The sequence below is a fragment of the Chenopodium quinoa genome, unplaced genomic scaffold (assembly GCF_001683475.1).
Source record: "Chenopodium quinoa cultivar QQ74 unplaced genomic scaffold, ASM168347v1, whole genome shotgun sequence".
NCBI lineage: Eukaryota > Viridiplantae > Streptophyta > Magnoliopsida > Caryophyllales > Amaranthaceae > Chenopodium > Chenopodium quinoa.
Genome location: NW_018742418.1, coordinates 9,053,482 through 9,075,909, shown reverse-complemented (window position 1 = coordinate 9,075,909; position 22,428 = coordinate 9,053,482). Strand labels below are relative to the sequence as shown.

At 34.8% G+C, this 22,428-nt stretch overlaps 1 protein-coding gene across 1 annotated transcript; it reads left to right on the top strand.

Annotated features, from left to right (window-relative positions):
• Positions 1-5,338: 5,338 nt before the first annotated feature.
• On the top strand, positions 5,339-17,826 carry LOC110713113 (chalcone synthase 3-like). The gene is made up of 3 exons (XM_021891575.1): positions 5,339-5,623; positions 6,673-6,723; positions 16,746-17,826. The coding sequence occupies exons 1-3, from the start codon at positions 5,434-5,436 to the stop codon at positions 17,690-17,692; spliced, it is 1,188 nt and encodes a 395-aa protein (XP_021747267.1). The 5' UTR covers positions 5,339-5,433; the 3' UTR covers positions 17,693-17,826.
• The last annotated feature ends 4,602 nt before the right edge of the window (positions 17,827-22,428 follow it).

The window sequence follows — 22,428 nt, the reverse complement described above, 5'->3', positions numbered from 1 at the left end:
ATTTCTATAAAAAACTAATGATGGAGTTTGCATGCCTATATAGTATGAAATTATTATTTTTTGATAAATATGTACAAGTAAAAGATATATAAATATGTTAAAGTGTTTAAAGTAATAGAGATCTTTTGAGATTGAGCGACCTTTGAATGAGTTATTATTATCGAGCATGAACATGCTTATAATTGAACTGAACGAGTTATTTGTTCACGAGCATTGTCGAGTCGAACATGGTGTTATTCGAGCTTTGTTCATTGATTTAATGAGCTTAAAAATTTTGAGAGCTTGTTTGTACTTACAATCAACCTTTGACTGAACTTGTTTACGAGTAGGTTATGAACATATCAGTTCATTTACCCCATACAGATACACATTGTTTATATTGAGGAAAAAAATTGAATTATAATGCCAAACTAGATTAAGAAGGTGATGATTATTGGACAATAATTACCTTGTAATACTAAACGCAATACTCCGTACAATATTTACACGATAGATGTCTTAACTTTTGTACAATATTTACTATCGATCTATCACGCAAAGAAAAAGGCACCTTAGTATGAGCATTAGCGAGCTCGTCAATAGACATGGGCTTGGCGTGTTTGTAAATGGCTTCGGGGGTGCCTAGTTGAACGGCACACTTATATGAGCTCGTGCTAAGACATACGAAATTTATAAATATGAGACTATTACCACTTATATTTATTGACATTACCGCTTATATGGTTGACATTATCAATCATTAACGATGTTGTTTAATCTATCACACATATATTATTTTCTATTGGTTAAGGTTCGGTCTTAAAGAAATGTGTCTAATCAAACTATCTCAGTACGTTATTCTAAAATAATAATAATTGACATTACCACTTATATGGTTGACATTATTATCGTTGACGATGTTGTTTAATCTATCACACATATATTATTTTCTATTGGCTAAGGTTCGACCTTAAAAAAATGTGTCTAATCAAACTATCTCAGTACGTTATTCTAAAATAATAATAATAATAATAATAATAATAATAATAATAAATTATCTCCAACAACCGTATGATTTTGATTTGTTCAAGGTAGTTGTGAAGTTTTATATAAAGAAGGACTTTTTGTGAGAAAATACCTAATAAAACCAAATTTTGTGAGAAATTACCTAATAAAAAAATGTTAAAAGAAACTACCTAATAAAAGGTAAACTGTTGTAAAATACTACCTATGTCTGGTTTTTCTTTGTTGACCAAACTTTCCGACATTGACCCATCTCTAAACACCCTTGAAACCACCGCAAGGGTTGGTTTTCAAGGTGGTAAGGCTATTTTCGAGTTGATTTAGGGATATTCCGAGTTAGTGGGGGTAGTTTCGAGCTATGAGATGATAGTTCCAGTGGTGTTTTAAGGTGAGTCAACGCCAGAAAATTAGGTCAACGGTGGAAATTCGACCATAGGTAGTATTTTACAATATTTTACCTTTTATTAGGTAGTTTCTTACAACATTTTTTTTATTAGGTAGTTTATCACAAAATATGGGTTTTATTAGGTAGTTTCTCATACAAAGTCTCATAAATAATGGAAAATTTGTCAACTACTATCCTAAAAAGTGTACCTTATTAATTATTACTCTAAAAAAAATAGTTTTAATAAAAGTGATTAATTTGTATAATTACTAGCTTCATCTAATTTCTGACAAATTATTAGCCAAATTATAATATTACTTATCACTTTAAATCTAATTTACATTAGGCTAGTAAGGAACAAACATTTATAAAATGATTCAATTGAGATTAAAATAAAGAAAAAATTGCTTTAAATAATACCACTTTTCACCCGTCCGCTAAAAACAAGTCGACCTTTTGATTATCTCTAAATAATACCACCTTTGGAGGTTGTCCGCTTTAAACAAGTTGTAAACAGTTGGTAACCCGATTCATGGGTTATATGGACACGTTTCATCAGTTTATTGGTCTGAAAATATAATTTTATTTAATGTTTTTAATTTTTAATTTTTTTTTTCTTTAATCTCTCTTTTCCCACCTCACTACCATCATTCTCCATAACCACAACATCACCACCAAACCCCACCGCCACCCCCGAACCAAACTGACCCCCACCCCCACAACCACTGCCCCACCATTGACCACCACCCTCAACACCCACAACCCCCTTAATTGAACCCCACCCCACGCCACCCTCATCCCTAACCCGAAATCCCACCCCTGACTGCAGCCCCACAGGACTAAACCCCCACCCCCCCCCCCAAAAAAAAAAAAACCCACCACGTCGAATCGAACCCAACCCCTAAACTGATGGGTTCTTGATAGTGGTGAGGGTGAGTAGGATTTCTGGGCTCGTGGAGGGGTAGGTTTCAGGGCGGTTTCAGGGCTGGGTTTCGGGAAAGGGGGGGTTTTCAGGTTAGGTTTCGAGTTGGTTTCGGGAAGGGGAGGTTTCTGGGCGGTTTCAGGAAGGGTTGGGTTTTCAAGGTTAGTTTCGGGAAGGGGATTTTTAGGGGGGTTTCGGGGCTGGGTTTGGAAAGGGGGGATTTCAGGGTAGGTTTCAGGGAAGGGCTTTCGAAGGGGAACGACAGGCGGTTTTAGGGCTTGGTTCTGGGAAGAGGGGCTGTCAGGGTGGGTTTCGGGGAGGGAGTGGTGAGGCTAGGGATGGGGGTAGGGTGGACAATGGTGGTCGGAAAGGGGAGGGGGCGGTTCTGGTGGTGGGGATAAGGACAGGGGCCACCGAAGTGTTACAATGGTGCTGGGGATGGGGGTTGTTTAAGGGGTGGTGGGATTGGCTGCATTGACATGGGTAAGGAGGAAGGTGAAAAAAAGGAGGGGGCTGATTTTTTTTTTTTTTTATTTAATTGTTAATAAATTATAATTAAAGTTGTTATTAAGAGTTAATTACATTGTTAAATGAATTTATTAAAAAAATAAATAAATAATTTAACCGGTTATTCAGGTTATAGGTAAAATAACTTGTTTAAAGCACACCCCTCAAAGGTGGTATTATTTAGAGATAATCAAAAGATCGACTTGTTTTTAGGACGGATAAAAAGTGGTATTTTGTAAAGCAATTTTTCCTAAAATAAATGACATTAAAGACATGAATAAAGGTCATTTATTAGTCGCACGATGCATTATTGATTTTTTGGTGGACTATTTCCATTTAGCGTAAGGATCTATTAATAACATGAAAACCTTAGGTTGTATAAAAATGTACCATTCAGTCAGGATATACAAACCAAGCTAAGGTAAAACACATTCCTCGGCAAATTTAAGTTCTTTCATAATCAACCCTATTCCAGCTAAAAATGGCATCCTTCCATGAATGAAACTCGAGCGGTCGAAAGAACTAATGGCCTGCGCGGCCATCCTGCCACAATCCTCGCCATTGGCACTGCTAACCCTCCAAACGTTATGTATCAGTCTGATTACCCAGATTACCATTTCCGTTCCACAAACAACGGTCATTTGACTGATGATCTTAAGGCCAAGTTCAAGCGCATATGTTTACCCTCTTTCTTTAGTTATTCTTGTTAATTGCATACCCTAATAGTTATTTCGATCTTCTGTTTTTTTCGAACGTAACATTTAGAATTTACATTATTCACTCACCTCTAATAAGATGTGCATTGACATATATGAAACCTTAAACGTTGCATTAAAAAAATAAGAATGAATGAAGTATTTGTATGTCCAAAGAACTCAAGAAAGCTCTTTAATAAATTTATCTTCTTTAATAATTTTTTAAATCAGAGCTCAATTTAATATGCCCATGAGATGCCTTGATTTGCATGTCATACTATTAATTTTGTGTATAAAATAAATTAACTTAGTGTACTTCTTATTTTAACAAATTCATCATTAAATTTTAATCAAATTACAACTGATAAATTTTCGATTAATAATGTACTTATTAATAAGAAGTACACAAATTTATGTAAATTGACTCTCAACACTCTTAGTTGAGAGAGAGTAAATTTATTTCCATAGGAAAAAAGTTTTATATATATCGAGAAATAAATTGACTCTGATCTCTACACAAAAACAAGTATAAGAAATACTATTCATGTATAAAATGGTTAATTTACTACGATCTGTGGTTTGGTTTGGTTTTAAAATTTTGTAAAACAAAACCAAATCGTAAATTGTGGTTTGAAAAAAATTTAAAATCGTAAATCAAATCATGAATCGCTAAAATATAATTTGGTGTGGTTTTAGACCAAATTCTGTACGTACACCGTACCCCTACCACCTTATTTACAAGTTTGTAAACTTTTTAATGACATACATTGTCCTAATTAATCTCAAATTGCACATGTGTGAGAATACATACTTATATGAGAATAGTCTAAAATTTAAAACATGTGAGTACATATTTATTAGAACATATGAGTAAAATTTTAGAACAAATGATTAAATATTTAGAACACATGATTCAAAATTATCACTATTAAGAAATTCATATATATTTATTTTAATGCATGTTATCAACTTATCACAATTAAGAAATTCATATTTAATTTATTTTAAAGTAAAATTCATATTTTATATTGTAAAACGAATACCTCTTATAGGCTTCTATCACAAATGAATAGTTGGTACAATGATAGGTTTAGTTTATAAACCTATCACACTTAGCGCATTGCCTTAATCCTGGGCACATATGTAATATAGGCTCCACAAAATTAGTGTGGCCACAAAATACAAAGTATACATATACCAACAGATAACAGTGCTAACTATTAAATGAAAAGAGTGTATTTATAAAGATCAACTAACGATCAACTAATGGGGTGTGCTCTTAAATAATGATGGTTAAAGCTATTATTGAGAAATGCATAGGCTGGGTTGCAAACGATCCGAACTGAACCGAGGTTTATTTAGTCCGAGCTAAGTTTTTAGAAATCTTGTTCAAGCTTGGCTCCTTAAGGATCTAACTAGCTTGTTCGATTCATTTGAGTCATTTTCTGACAAATTAGCCCAATTATAATGTCACTTATCATGTTAAATTTAATTTACATTTAAGCTAATTAGATGGAAAAATAATTTATAAATGATTCAAATGGGAATTTTACTTTTTATTTTATTTTATTTTTTTGGAAACAATTCTAATGGGATTAAAATGACATTAATGACATGAATAGAGATCATACGCATTATAAGTCGCACGTTGCATTATTGATTTATTGGTGAAACTATTTCCATTTAGCGTAGGGATCAACAAATCACAATAAAGACATGCATGATGATTATTGGTGTAATATTTCCATTTAGTGTACGGATCAACTAATCACATTAAAGACATGAAAACCATGGAGGGGATCAAACTAAATCTTAGGTTGTATAAAAATGAACGATTCAGTCAGGGAATACAAACCAAGCTAAGGTAAAACACATTCCTCATCAACAAAGTTCTTTCATAATCAACCCTATTCTAGCTAAAAATGACATCCTTTCATGAAACTCGAGCGGTCGAAAGAACTAATGGCCTGCGCGGCCATCCTGCCACGATCCTCGCCATTGGCACTGCTAACCCTCCAAACGTAATGTATCAATCTGATTATCCAGATTACCATTTCCGGACCACAAACAATGATCATTTGACTGATCTTAAGGCCAAGTTCAAGCGCATATGTATACCCTCTTTGTTTAGTTATTGTCAAGTGCATACTCTCATTACTACCTCCGTTTCATATTAGTTGCAACTTTGGAATATTTTATATCTCACAAATAATACCCTAAAGTTGTAACTAATATGAAACGGAGGCAGTATTATTATTATTATTTCTTCAAAAATATAGTCATTTGGATAAAAACTTACTTGCTAATTTTGTCTTGATATATATACACTCTTTATTAATCTATGTAACTATTAGTATTTAATTATAATTACACATATTAAGTGTATTATAAGATGTGCATTAACATGTATGAAAATTAAAACGTTGCAATTAAAAAAAGAATGATTGAAATATTTGTATGTCTAGAGAACTCAAGAAAGTTCTTTAATAAATTTTTAGAACTCAAGTTAATGTGCTCATGTGATGCACGATTTAAAAGTCATAATATTAATTTTGTAGATAACGTAAAATAAAATTAAGTTAATAAGTATTAGTGCACTCTATTACAATGCATCATTACATTTTAATCTAATTGCAATAATGGCAAATACTGTACAATAGTTATATGTATAGTGAGTTCTCGATTAATATTATAGGCTCGTAAGCATTTCCTAGCATGTGACACCCCAATTGGGTAATGGTATCAAGCAATTATTAGCAAATTATACATGAAATTTCGAGTGAGCACCCATTTATCTTGATGATAAACAAAACTTATTTATCTAATGACAAGATATATAGGAAATCATGAAAATATAATGATTATTCGTTAAAATGAAAATGCAATTCATAGTTTTTTTTATTTTTTATTTTATTTTTTATGAAATATCTAAGGTATAGTAGTTTGAACTTTGTAATTAATTGTGTATAACAATATAATGCTCCCCATTCCTATTATTTCTTATTATGACATTGTATATAAAAAATAACATGTACCAATCCGTAATAAAATCATTTGATGCAGTTTGGTTTGCGATTTAACAATACTATGTACACCCCCTATTACCTTATTAAAAAGTTTAACATCGTACGTTGTCCTAATCTTGAATTGCACATATGCAGGCGAAAAATCAAAGATAAGGAAACGTCACTTTTACATAACTGAAGATGAAAGTCTAACTGGCTAATACAAGAGGGGGGGTGAATTGTATTTGAGGTGAAATCTAAAAACTTTTTGCGGAATTTAACTAAATGAAATAGTGACGAGAGAAGATATAGGCTTTTCTAAATTTCCACTAAGTAATCAAACTCTTTACAAGTGAAGATTCAAACCCGTTAACAAGTTCCACAAATTAGGAACTTGTTCCCAACTCTCACAGAAGACTTCAGCAACGAAGCTTCCTTGACCTCACTTTACAAACTCACAATCCCAACCCCTAAGTACTTGAATACAATCTGTGATTACAAATACCTATTGCACTCAAGAATATATGAAGGAAAATAACTCTCTTTATGTTATTAGATGGCTACTGGAATTTTTATGCTCAAGAGTTATGTTTTTCTGAGATAGTTTGCATGAGTATTTATAGAGAAGGCTTAGTCATTAACCTCCACCATAATCACGTCCACATGTCAACAACCCACTAACAACTTGTGGAGTTATCTTGACAGATTGTGATCATGAAGAGGTTTCCTAGCCTTATCTAATTAAACCACTATCCTAACAACTTGATAACCATTAGCCGTATAAAAGATTTTCTCACAGAAAAACCACTTGCTAACTTTATCAAATATTTATTTAAAAGATTATCAAAAGTTTGTTTAAAAAGATTTTATTTGAAAAGATAAATTTATTATTTATTAAAACAACTAGATAATTATCTTCGATAATTATCTTTATTAAAACTTTTACAAATTATCTTTTCTTTAAGAAATTATCTTTTAAAACTAACTTTTATTCCAGTAGTCTTTAACATAAGTCATTGAGTTCCTTTCCGACTTTATATTATTGAGTGCTCACAATTAAAACTAGAACGTGAGATTTGCACGAGGCTTTTTAAAGAATGCTACTCCGCATCCAAGTTCCTACTCCGGAACGAACTTTGCTTGAACCCTTTATTCACCAAAGACTCAAAACATTCATTAGTCGAGTTTGTCAATTTGTCCATCAAAATCAAAAGGCTCAACAAATTCCCCCTTTTTGATGATGACAAACATTGACAAACTTAAGTAAATAAAATCATCCAGGCATGCAACAGAAATTTAAAGTAAGACATGAAAACAAAAAAAAACAGAGTAATTAAAGAACTTAAAAAAAAGCTAAAAAGTATTTATTTTAAAAAGACTGAGCAAAAGAGAAAAAATTAACAAAGACTTTAAAATCTTAGAAAAAGTTTAAAAACTTAGATTACTAGGACTTTATTAACTTAGAAAAGTTTGTACCTTCGATGTGTGAGTTCCTTGGTAAACACTTTAGCCGCCATGAAGTTTGTCTTTTCCCCCTTTTGGCATTATCAAAAGATTGAAAAAAAAACATTTTGCTATACTCCCACTAGACTACGTAGGGAATAGTGAGCTCAAATAATGCAAGGCAAAAATAAGTTAGGTACTAAATCATCAGCAACCTCACACAATCATATGAAAAATACGAGCCAAGTTCCGATTTAGGAAATAGAAGAGGAACATAGAGAATGTAGCAAAGGATAAAGGCGTACAAACCAAAGTTCAGAGAGATTAAACAAGACCAAAATAAAATTGTTCAACATATGAAATTAGAATAAGTGCAATCAAGGATTTAAAAGGCTGCATTGGTAGGATCAAGGGTTGGATTTGTGGGATCAATAGAGTCTTCCTCGACTTCCTCAAAGGCTACTCTGTTGATAGTTTCCAAGATCTCCTTGTTGCCTTCACTAAACTTGCCTTCAGCCTGTGCAAGCTTTGCCTCTACGCCTGCAAATCCGGTTGCTTGAGAATCTGCCAGAGCCTGCACCTGGCCTTTAAGAGAAAGCAGTTCCGAGGCCATTTCCTCCAGTTTCTTGCTCACCAGAGTAGTCAACTTCTCCATATCTGCTTGAACCTGTTGAAAATCATAAACAGACACACGAGTTCCAGAGAAAGCAGCAAAGCCAGTAGGCTGAAATGGAGGAGGAGAAGGTGAATGAGAAGGCTGCCTAGTAGGTGAGACAGGAATAGAAGAGGGTTCAGTGGAAGAGGGAACTTGGGTAGGTTTGAAGGTGGAATCAGATTTGTCTGAGGAGCTGATGGTTTCTACAGTCACAGGGTGTGTAGTAGAAAGGGCAGGCTTGACCACATTCCTCTTACTCCTTCTAAGGCCCCCTGTAAACACAGGAATGACAGGTGGTCCAGCTGTGCTCTCAGAGTCTGTGGTATGTTCCCTCTCACTTTGATCAGTTCCCTGCCCCTCATGTAAGTCAGATTGTCGAGCTTCCCCCTCAGAAACTTCCATATGTTCCCCCTCAGAATCTTCCTGTTTTTCTCCTTGCACATCTCCCTCAAGTATTTTTTCTTTGTTTTTCTCTCCGTTAGAACTTTTTTCTTCTTCCTTATCTCCCTCAGAATCACTGGAGGTGGTAGCACCCTCACTAGCCTCCTCACTACCCTGGTCACTGCTTGCATCACATTCTTCCTTAGCTTCTTTCCCTTTCCCTTTCTTTTTCTCCCCTCCTTTCCGAGGCACAAAACATACTTTGCCATTTGTAAGCCTAAGACTCAGTCTAAGTAATGATTGTTCAGAGAGGATATTATCGGGTTTGAGATATGTTGGGGATTCACATTCAACATCAATACCAAAAGATTTGAACAACACAGTAAGGAAAGAGCCATATGGAATTGTGGTCTTTTGAGCATAAAAATTCAAGTGTTCAATCATTAGAGCAGGGAAATTAATCTGTATTTTGCATGCAAGACAGAATATGAGGGAGGCATCCAAGAGTGATACGGTACTCCGTTTTTGTAAACGGGGTACTATACCCTTCCAGGTGAAGGTAAACAGTAGCTTATGAAGGGGTGTTAGGGCATGATGGTGAGTAGTTTTCACTTTCGGATTTCCTCCAATAAATTGAAGGATTTTGCATTCATCATTATGGCCAATGTTTACAGATTGTTTGTGCTTTAAATAAGAACAATAGCCTTTAACAGGAACTTGAAATAGATTTCCAAGATAATTGGCATCAAACGAAATTGGAATATCATTAACTACGGCCGAGCACACACCATTATCACATTGAAAGGTATTTTTGAACTCATAAATAAATTTAGGATAAACAGGGTAATGAGAACAATTCTGGAACAAGTGAGTCCATTTTTGATAATCAATTAAAGAAGTAAATTCAGTGAACTTACTCGCCACACACCAATCATAGTTGATGTGATATCCGAGAGTGTAATTCCATGATGGGAATTTGGTGGTTGCGCGCCGTTTCCTGTCGCCGCCCTTCACAGCCTTAGCCTTCCTCTTTGGCTGAGCAGATGGATGCACCACCGCAATTGGCACCGGTTGTGGAGACCCCGTGTTTGAGGAGGGTTTGAATGGTGGTGATCGGGTTTTTGGGGTGGTGTTTCGGTTGGTTTTCATGGTGTTGAAGGTAAAATGAAGGGAAGGAGAAGATGAATAGTGTGAATAGGAAGGAGAGAGAGTGAGGCCGGTTATGGGAGTGTATGGGGAATTTAATTGATTTGATAGGTGAAGGTGGAGTGAAAAGAAGAAAAAGAGTTTAATGGGGAGGAGTGAGAAAGAAAAGTGACGGTTTAAACTGTGAGGTAGTGGGGTAGTTTTAGAGGTAGTAGGATTTAATTTGGTGAAATAATTGCACTCATCTAATTCAATGTTGATAAAATAAAATCGTAAGTTAAGAAGTTGATATACATGCTTCTTATCTTACGTAGCAAATAAGATCTTTTTGTATTTTTGAATTCTATGAGGAATAGAAAAATTCATCATGAAAAAATAAGGAAGGAAAAAGATAAGAATAAAAAATAAGATAGAAATAAAAGATAAGAAAGAAAATAACAAGAAGAAAAATAAAAAAAACGAAAAAGATAAATGAGAGCAGATTGATTGTAAATTATGATGATAATTTACGTGATCATGATACAGAGAGTAAAGAATGATGAAAAAGGAACTTGAAACAACATGGCTCAATACTTTTAACATATTAAAAGTATGTATAAGTGACTTTTCAATACTTCACAAATCTTTCCCCTGGGTAATTTCAGCTGTGTTATTCACACAAGATTGAGCGTAGCATTGTTAGTTACATCCGATTTTACCTTAGGGGTTCCAAACAAAAATCACTTGAGCCGTAGCATCCCCAATTCCACACGCATCTTTTCAAACTTGTCTCTGCTTAAAGGCTTAGTTAAAATGTCAGCAATTTGAAATTCAGTAGAAATAAAATCTAGCTTAATTAAGCCCTTTTCAACATTATCTTTCAAAAAGTGATGCCTTATATGTATATGCTTAACTTTAGAGTGTTGTACTGGATCTTTAGAAATGCAAATGGCACTTGTGTTATCACAATGAATAGGAACGCACTCTAAAATAATGCCATAGTCACGCAACTGTTGTTTTATCCATAGCAATTGAGAGCAACATGCAGCAGCAACCACATATTCTGCTTCGGCAGTGGATAGAGCAACAGTGTTTTGTTTCTTGGAACTCCAAGAAACCATGCAAGAGCCTAAGAATTGGACTATACCTGATGTGCTTTTACGATTGACCAAATCTCCTGCATAGTCAGCATCAGCATATCCTTTTAGGTCAAACGAGTCACTTTTTGGATAAAACAGACACAAGTCTTCCGTCCCTTTCAAGTATCGTAGAATTCTTTTGACGGCTGTTAGATGCGATTCCTTTGGATCCGATTGAAATCTAGCACAAAGACCTACACTAAACGAAATGTCAGGTCTGCTGGCAGTTAAATATAACAAGGAACCAATCATACCTCTGTATTTTGTTTGATCCACACGAGTTCCCTTGGGGTCTTGGTCCAACCTTGTGGTTGTTCCCATGGGAGTGTGGTTTATCTTTGTGCTTTCCATACCGTATTTTTTTAATAACTCCTTCACATATTTCTGCTGATGGATCATTATTCCTTCGTTAGTTTGCTTAATTTGGAGCCCAAGGAAGAAGTTGAGTTCCCCCATCATGCTCATCTCAAACTCACTGCTCATTAAATCAGCAAAGTATTTGCACAAGGATTCATTAGTTGCACCAAAAATAATATCATCAACATAAATTTGTACAATTAATAAATGAGTTCCTTTTGATTTTAAGAACAAAGTTTTGTCAACTTTTCCTCTTTTAAAATCATTTTGTAAAAGGAATTTTGAAAGTCTTTCATACCATGCTCTTGGAGCTTGTTTTAATCCATACAGTGCTTTATCAAGTTTAAAAATATGGTTAGGAAAGTTTGGATCCTCAAATCCAGGTGGTTGTTCAACATAGACGTCTTCCTTTAAAAAACCATTTAAAAAAGCACATTTGACGTCCATTTGATAAAGTTTAAAACCCATAAATGCAGCAAATGCAATTAAAATACGAATTGCTTCTAATCTAGCTACAGGAGCAAAAGTCTCCTCAAAATCGATACCTTCCTGCTGATTGTAGCCTTTAACAACTAATCTTGCCTTGTTCCTTACAATTGTGCCATGTTCATCTAGCTTATTCCTGTATACCCATTTGAGACCAATAACCTTTTGATTTGTTGGTTTGGGTTCAAGGTGCCACACTTTGTTTCTTTCGAATTCATTTAATTCCTCTTGCATGGCAACAATCCAATCAGCATCTTCCAAGGCTTCTTTGTGATTTCGAGGTTCCAGTGTTGATAAGAAGGCGTTGAATGCACAGAAGTTTCTCAGTTGGGATCTCGTCTGAGTTCCCTTGCTTAGGTCACTTATAATTTTATCCAGGGGGTGTGACCTTTGATGTTTCCATGGCTTTGGTTGGAATGATTGAGCTGGTATAAAAGTGTTATTTTGAGTTGCTCTTTCTTCCATTTCTTCATGGTGTTCTGCTTCTGCATTTGCTTCGCCTTCTGTATTTTCTGTTTCTTCTGTATTTTGATCAGAGGCTTCAGTATTATTTGGAACTTCAGTAGGTTCCTTATTAGTATTTTCAGTAATTCGAACATGCTGCTTTCTGGGAATTAATTCTTCATCTTGGTCTGTTGAACGAGTGAGACCAATTTCAAAATCTCCATCTTCATATTCCTGTATACAACCATAATTATTAGTTTCATCAAAAATCACATGTATACTTTCTTCTACACACATAGTCCTCTTATTGTAAACTCTATAAGCTTTACTATTAGATGCATATCCTAAAAAGACTGCTTCATCACTCCTTTCATCAAATTTTCCAAGATTTCTTTTATCATTATTGTGAACAAAACATTTGCATCCAAAAGCTCTTAAATGAGCAATATTAGGTTTTCTCCCTTTTAACAGTTCATAAGGTGTCTTGTCCAACATTGGTCTGAGCATGGCTCGGTTGACGATATAGCATGCTGTGTTGACGGCTTCTGCCCAAAAATTTCTTGGAAGCCCACTTGCTATTAGCATTGTTCTTGCCATGTCTTCCAATGTTCGGTTCTTCCTCTCAACCACACCATTTTGTTGTGGTGTTCTTGGCGCTGAGAAATTGTGACTTATTCCCTGTTCTCTGCAAAATTCATCAAACATTTTCTTTGATTTAAATGATGATCGAACATGCTTTCCTTTGATGCAGGCTTCACAAATTTTGTCATTTAGGAATTTGATAGAAGGTAATCCGATTACCAAGTCCTTTGACCTTAATTTGTCAAGCAATGAAAGACTAGCATGTCCAAAACGTTTATGCCATAGAAGTGGATCATCCTCAATAACACTTAAACAAGATAGATTGTATTTTGGAACTTTGTTAAGGTCCACGGTATATGTGTTCCCTTTACGAGTTCCTTCCAAAACGATTTTACCAGTGTTATTGTTGATGATTTTGCATTTTTCAGAAGAAAAGCTTACAAAGTTTCCTTTATCACAAAACTGAGAAATACTGAGTAGATTATGCTTCAAACCCTCGACTAAAAATACATTGTCAATTGCATGGGAACTTGACCTTCCTACTTTTCCAACAGCAACAATGTTGCCTTTCTTATTGTCTCCAAAGGTCACTGTTCCCCCTGTATAGGCCGTCAGTGAGAGAAATCTGGATTCATCTCCTGTCATGTGCTTAGAACAACCGCTATCGAGGTACCACTGGTTGTTCCCCCTCACTTCGACCTGCAAAAGAAATTAAGAGTTAGTAGTAGGAACCCTTTCATTCATGGGTTCCTGTGTTGACACATTTAAATCAGATTTCTTCTGCCAAACATAATTCACATTCTTATTGTACAGATTTGCTTTCTTAGTACATTCTTCACTGCGATGTTCCTTTTTACCACAGAAAGAACAAACGGTCTCACTAGGTAAGTTCACATATTTCTTTTTCTTTCCAGTGGACTTCTTCTTATGAACATAGCCTAGACCTTCTGTTCTTTTTGTCTGAGCTTCCTTTACCCACTTGGGAACACCCGTGCTTGCTGTATTTTTACTTTTTCTTGCAATTTCTAGGTCCTTTTCTAGTTTCTCATTTTTATCATTGGTTTCCTTTATCTCTTTCTTAACATGCTCTAGTTCATTATTAAACATGATTAAAGGAACTTCAGTAGACCTGCAAGAATCAATGTTAGTACACAACATTTTATATTGAGTCAATTCAATATTCAGCATGATATTCTCACTCTTGACTCTTTCAAGGGATTCTTTTAGCATAATATTTTTATCTAACAATTCAAAGAATCTGCCTTGAACATCATTTCTTAAGCTATTCAGATACTTAACATGATCTCTACAAATTCCAGTTGCCTTTTCGGCTTGCCTTAGTTTTGCACATAATTCTTTATATTCATCTAAGGTTTCTAACAATAAAGAGATTAATTTATCCTTTGAGAGAGATTTCAAATAATTAGGTTGAATGACTACCTCATCATCATGCTTTGCCATTAGACAGAGATTGGCTACTTCATCGTCTGTGTGTTCCTGTTCCTCTTCTTCGGAACTTGATTCTCCCCACGTGGAAATCATTGCTTTCCTGAAATTTGTTTTAGAAAAGTTAGGCTTGGAATTTCTGCTTTGATCAGCTTCTTTTCCCTTGCCTTTCTCAGATTCCCATAATGGACACTCTTTGATGAAGTGGTTGGTGCTTCCACATTTGTGACAAGAAGACTTGGCTTTGGGTTCCTGATTTCTTTTACTGTATCCTTTCTTCTTGTCTAAAAACTTGTTGTTACGGTAGAATTTTTTCAGCCTTCTCACCAACATTGCAGCTTCTTCTTCATCGATGTCAGACTTCTCTTCGGATTCTTCATTAGCTCTTAATGCTAGCCCTTGACTTTTGACAGTCTCCTGAGTCCGATTGTTCGACTGGATCTCGTGAGTAATGAGGGAACCCGCAAGATGTTCCAGATTGAACTTGGTGAAGTCTTTTGATTCCTGCACCGCTGCAACCTTTGCTCTCCATCTGTCATTGTCTGGAAGACTTCTTAAGACTTTTCTGACCTGCTCATCTATAGGAATTATCTTGCCAAGACACGTTAGTTCGTTAGTAATACCTTTAAATCGAGTAAACATGTCTTTAATGGATTCTTTGTTTCCCATTTCAAAGCGCTCATACTGAGACAAAAGAATGTCTATTTTGGAACGTTTAACATCTGACGTTCCTTCATGTGTAACTTCCAGAAGATCCCAAATTTCCTTTGCGGACTTGCACCCTTTGACACGAGTATGTTCATCGGGTCCAAGTCCCCAAATTAAAAACTTTTTGGCAGTAGCATTCATTTCAAGTTTTTCAAAATCAGTTTTTTCATACTCATCCATAGGTTTAGGGATTACCTCATTATTAGCATTCGTTTTCGTAATTTCGTAATCTCCTACTTGTATAATTCGCCATACCTGATAATTCTCTGCTTGGATAAAGATTTCCATCTTATCCTTCCAATAAGGATAAAATTTGCCGTTGAAGTATGGAGGCCTTTGAATGGATGTACTCCCGAATTCCTTTTCCTCTGTGTAAGCCATTTTCCAGGAACTTACTCAACAGGGTTGCCTGCGTGTTCTGAGTTCCTGCTCTGATACCAACTGAAAGTCTAACTGGCTAATACAAGAGGGGGGGTGAATTGTATTTGAGGTGAAATCTAAAAACTTTTTGCGGAATTTAACTAAATGAAATAGTGACGAGAGAAGATATAGGCTTTTCTAAATTTCCACTAAGTAATCAAACTCTTTACAAGTGAAGATTCAAACCCGTTAACAAGTTCCACAAATTAGGAACTTGTTCCCAACTCTCACAGAAGACTTCAGCAACGAAGCTTCCTTGACCTCACTTTACAAACTCACAATCCCAACCCCTAAGTACTTGAATACAATCTGTGATTACAAATACCTATTGCACTCAAGAATATATGAAGGAAAATAACTCTCTTTATGTTATTAGATGGCTACTGGAATTTTTATGCTCAAGAGTTATGTTTTTCTGAGATAGTTTGCATGAGTATTTATAGAGAAGGCTTAGTCATTAACCTCCACCATAATCACGTCCACATGTCAACAACCCACTAACAACTTGTGGAGTTATCTTGACAGATTGTGATCATGAAGAGGTTTCCTAGCCTTATCTAATTAAACCACTATCCTAACAACTTGATAACCATTAGCCGTATAAAAGATTTTCTCACAGAAAAACCACTTGCTAACTTTATCAAATATTTATTTAAAAGATTATCAAAAGTTTGTTTAAAAAGATTTTATTTGAAAAGATAAATTTATTATTTATTAAAACAACTAGATAATTATCTTCGATAATTATCTTTATTAAAACTTTTACAAATTATCTTTTCTTTAAGAAATTATCTTTTAAAACTAACTTTTATTCCAGTAGTCTTTAACATAAGTCATTGAGTTCCTTTCCGACTTTATATTATTGAGTGCTCACAATTAAAACTAGAACGTGAGATTTGCACGAGGCTTTTTAAAGAATGCTACTCCGCATCCAAGTTCCTACTCCGGAACGAACTTTGCTTGAACCCTTTATTCACCAAAGACTCAAAACATTCATTAGTCGAGTTTGTCAATTTGTCCATCAAAATCAAAAGGCTCAACAGAAGAGATCTTAAAAGAAAATCCACATATAAGTGATAATAATGCTTCTTCCGTTAAAACTCGTCAAGCTCTATTAGCCAATGAGATTCCCAAACTTGGGAAAGAGGCAGCTGAGGAAGCCATAAAAGAGTGGGGAAAATCCAAGTCCATGATCACCCATCTTATCTTTGGCACTAACTCGGACTTCGATGTACCCGGGGCCGACTTCTGGCTAGCCAAGCTTCTCGGCCTCCAGCCTACAGTGAAGAGGTTTATACTGCGCCAAGGTGCTTGTCATGCTTGCAGTACAATCCTTCGTATAGCCAAGGACATTGCTGAGAACAATCGTGGTGCCCGTGTACTGGTTATTTGCTCGGAGAGTACTGCCATTAGTTTCCATGCCCCAAGCGAGACCCACCTAGTGTCACTTGCCTTATTTGGAGATGGCGCGGGGGCAATGATCGTGGGTACTGATCCTGAAGAGCCTAGTGAGCGACCCCTCTTTCAGCTTGTTTCGGCGGGGCAGACTACATTGCCAGATTCAGAACATGCTATACAAGCTCGCCTTAGTGAGATTGGGATGACCATTTACTTAAGTCCGGATGTCCCCAAAATCATAGCCAATAACATTGAAACTTCCTTAAATGAATCATTTGATCATATTGGGATTAGTGATTGGAATTCCATTTTTTGGGTCGCTCACCCTGGAGGACCAGCAATATTGGACAAGGTGGAAGCCAAACTCGAACTCGAGACGAGTAAGCTGAGTAGTAGTAGGCACATATTAAGTGAGTACGGGAATATGTGGGGTGCAAGTGTGATATTCGTAATGGATGAGATGAGGAAGAGGTCATTGAAAGAGGGCAAAGCAACTACTGGGGAAGGGTCTGAATGGGGTGTGCTTGTTGCCTTTGGTCCTGGCATTACTATTGAAACTATCGTTCTTCGTAGTATTCCAATTACTTATTAGATAGTTGAATGTTTTCGGATATATGCATTGGGATGCGTAATTTCAACCTTGTTGCAATATTATTGGAACGTAAAAAATCATTTTCAGTTTTTAATTATTTTCAGACACTTTGAGACCGAAGTGTCCTACTATGATACGACCCGTTCTTCTTTTTGACACACCACCTCATCTTTTTAACTTTTTTAATTAGAAATCAAAGTAAAGTAAGAGAGAACAAGATAAGAGTTTATAATATGGGCATTTTCATAGCACATTATGAGTATGAACAAAAAGAGTACTAAGATACTGTAAATATGATATTGTGGTGTGATCCAATAAGAGGACCGTATGACAATATAGACTTAGATAGGGAAAGAGATCAATGTGAAAGCATAATATATTTTGATTCTAGATTATTTGTAGTGAATTAATTATTGAATAAATTCTCAAATTCTTTTTTTAGAATACATTATATGGATTAAAACATGGCGTATTCGTGTCCTTTGTTTTGAGATTGACATTTTCTCGTATCCGTTTTGTACCCATATCTGTGTCCTTGCCTGTTTTTATGCAACCTAGCTACTTTGTGTCTAATGATGGTTTTACGCACTAGAAAAATATAAAGACCAAATTTTAAAAAGTATAAATGAAAATCAAGGAACAAAAAAGATAAACCAAAAGAACATAAACTTTTAAAAAAACATTAAAATAGACAAAAATTAAAATAAAATTAAAACAATAGCGTATACATAGTATATACTATATAGTTTGAACCCAAATGACATACGAAGTATTTAGTGCTTGTTTGGTTGGTAGGGAATAATGGAGAACTCAGATTTCCCAGAAAATGCTTGTATGAGTTGAATAGTTGATGTTTGATTGTCACAAAATTTAGAAAATGGGGGAAATTAAAATTCGCAGGATTTAGAACTTCCCATGGATTATGGGAAATCAATTAACAACTCCCCCCTAAATAAGTCTACATCCTGTGATTATTAGGGGACAAAAAAACATATCTTCTTTGTGCTAAACCATTTCGGCCGTATTTCCTCCTCCATTTTTCTACTCCGTATATTTTCTTTGGTAGGTTATGCAATTTCTATCTCCTTAATTGGATTGCAGATGTGCAAAAGTTAAACTTTTTTTTTTTAGTTGTTGTTACCATTCTCAAATACAATCTTCATCATTTGTGTAGATATTAAATGCAGGCTTGTAGATCAATATAGTCACAGACGAAGTAGATTTTAATTTTGGTAAAAGATGTATTGATGAATATGATGATATTAGTTCATTGATAGTGAGTTCAAGAAATCCTATGATTTATTTTTTTTTTTTTTTTTTTGAATTGAATGAGTTTATACTCTTATGCTTTAATGTGAATAATGTTTGATCTTTTTTTTTTTTTAAATCAATTTAAAAATATATCTTTAATTGAGTTATATATATATATATATATATATATATATATATATATATATATATATATATATATATTATTTGTTATTAAAAAAATTATAAATATTGAGAAAGTAGCTAATTACAAGTGAAGATCGAAATCAAATAAAGCTCATGAAATTACTTCACGGGAAGTTTGAGTTCCTAAATGTCAACTAAACATCCCAAACTCATTTCCTAGGGATTTTATAAGGGAAGTGAATTCCCATGAATTGTAATTTCTCACTAGGATTTAATTGGGGGGTGTTAAACATCGCCATCAATTTTTATCACATTCGCCAACATTTAAGATGAATGGACATGGACATCAATACCCTTACATACCCAATAACCCATCTTCTTCTTTCTCTTTTTTTTTCTATCTCATCACTCATAAGGACACAACCACCATTTCCCAACCACCACCAACCACAATAGCGGTTGTATGTCGGAGGTGAAGGGAAGCGGTAACCGTACATCGGAGGTGGAAGGGTAGCAACGACGACGATCGGAGTTGATGAGCTGGCATTACGGTACGTGGCCGACAAAATCAATTCGTCACCTCCAATTTTTTTTAAAAAAATCTTCGGCGCTCACCACCTTGGTCACTCGGGATGGTAACCGGTTTGAGACACCGGTTACTATGGTCAACCGCCACTGTGACCACATTAGTTTATAAGAATAACACTTATTTCGGTAACCGGTTTCAAGCGGCGGTTGCCCAAGGTAACCGGCATAAAAAATTGGTGCCTGGTAATCAGTTTCCAACGCCAGCTGACCACGGTAACTGGCGGTAAAAACCGGTTATCATGCCCAGTGATTGGTTTCAACGCCGGTTAGTTTGGTTGCAAAAAAAAAAAAACAAATTAAAAAAAAAAATCCACCACTTTTCCGCCGGCGAGGTAAGGTGGTTGGTTGTCGTTGAGATGGATTTGGTGGGTCGCTAGCGAGTGGGAGGTGGTCGTTGTCGGTCGAAAGGGGTGGTGGGTCGCCGGAAAGGATTTGGGTGGTAAAGTAATAAGGGCATGATTGTCCATTCACACCAAATGTTGACGGTGGTGATAAATTTTGTCGGCGGTGTTTAGCAATCCACATCAAATTCCCATGGCAACCAAACGAGTCCTTAATATTCACGTACAAAATGACATGCTCCGTTTTAAATTATTTGCCACGATTTTACAAAAAATATGAGTAGAAAATGTTTAATCGTTGCAATTAATATAAAATAGAAGTAGTATTTTACAATGAAATAAATATAAATTAAGTAATTAAGTATAATTCAAAGAATATTTACTCTGTTTTTTTACTTGCAAAACTTTGACTTTTATACTTTGCATGTATACTCCATTTTGACAAAAGGGTATACATAGTAAATTGGTTCTTTGTTAAATTTAATATTATCAAATTTTTATAATTTTTACATATCGGCAATAATACAAGATGGTAGTACTACCTCCATTACATATTATTGCAACTTTGAGTATTATTTGTGAGATAAAATATTTCAAAGTTGTAACTAATATGCAATTGAGGTAGTATTTGAAATAACACATTGACAAACATGAAATAAGAAGTGTTGTGTAGTAAGTAAATAAAACCGATGGATGAGGTATAAAGTAAAAGAACATTATAATATTATTTAAATTTAAAATCATTTTGGGGATAACATATATATGTTCTCTAAGATATGAATAATATGATGCCACTCGGAGGAAGAATTATTATAGGATTGTGCGGCATTTGCAAATGTCTCACAAATATTAAAAAGAAATTCAATCACATGCAACAGAGAGAAAGAAAGAGAGGAAAAATGGTGAAATTTACATAGTACACAAGGGTGTACCATGCTCATGGTACATCTTGCTGAAAATAACAGTATTTTTCGACTTTTAATCAATAAAAAAAATCAAAATAATTCTCTCCTAATTTAAGGAATTTGTTAGTTATTTTCCACATTAATTTTTCAGAATTAGATTTTATATTTTTGGTGAGATATAATTACAATTTTGAAATACAGAGAAAATTATAGAGAGAAATTAAAATGGCCCGAAGTGTTGACCCGATACCCGACCCGACCCGATTATCTGTTGACCCGAACTCAACCCGAAACCCGAAATGACCCGACCCGACCCGAACTTGATCCGATAAATTTTTGACCCGAAATGACCCGACCCATACCCGACTTGAATGACCCATTTGCCAGGTTTAGGTTAGGTGGGTAGGGCTAGTTCGTGGGTAAGGCGGCCGAATTATAGCAGGGGATTGGGTGTTCGGAAAAGGGAGGAATAAGGGAACGGAGTGCAGGGAAGGGTGGTTGGAATGAGGAAAGGGTGCGGTGAGAGTGGTTGAGCGGCACCGGCGTTGGCTGGTGGGTTGGTTTTGGGGTTTGGGTCTAGTGGGGATGGTGGTTCTAGGGTTTGGGTTTGGGTGGTGGTGGGGATGGTGGTGGCTGAATTGGGTTTGGGTTTTTAAATTTTTTTTTTTTGACCAGTTATGTAATGACACGTGTAAATTAATCTTTTTTAAAAAAAAATTACCTATTTAACCGGTTTCTGGTAAAATAGGACCATTAAAAAAGAATGGGGGGTAAAGGTTGGATTATTAAATAATATCTCAAAGGTGGGATCATTAAAAACGAATGGCCCAAACGTGGGATTATTCCCATGAATTTTTCCTAATTATAATAAATGTTCTTTTCATCATTTATTTGATCTATATTCATTTTGTTAATTATAATGGAATATTCTCTTTAAATCTGATTAATATGTTCTTTGAATCTAAATTATATGTTCTTTACAATACAAACTATGTTCTTTAAGGTATAATGTTCTTTTTATTTGAATAATATGTTCTTCTATGTTTATGTTTTTTGTTTTAACTCTTATGTCCTTTTGGGTTTAATTTCTAAGATGTTTTACTCCTTATATATTTTTTCTGTTGTTACATCACTTATGTTCTTTATTTTATCCCTAATGTTCTTTGATTTTGGTTCATATGTTCTTTGAGGGATTGAGTGATGCACATTTTTTTGGTATAGCATATGTCATTTTAAAATTAGTTTGTAAAGTCATTTTTAATTATTAGTGTATTCATCTTAAATATTATTTATTAATTCAATATTTTTCTTTATTAATTAACATTTAATAATTGTGAATTTTTTTAATTCAAGATCATGAAGATTGACGAGATATTCTTTTTGGACATCATCTATTGATGATTGATTTTTAGATCCAAAGAACATCCATAATATTAATAAAGAACATGAAGAAACTGTAATAACATTGTTTGAATTATCCCGTTTAAATTTAACTAGTATGGCGTAG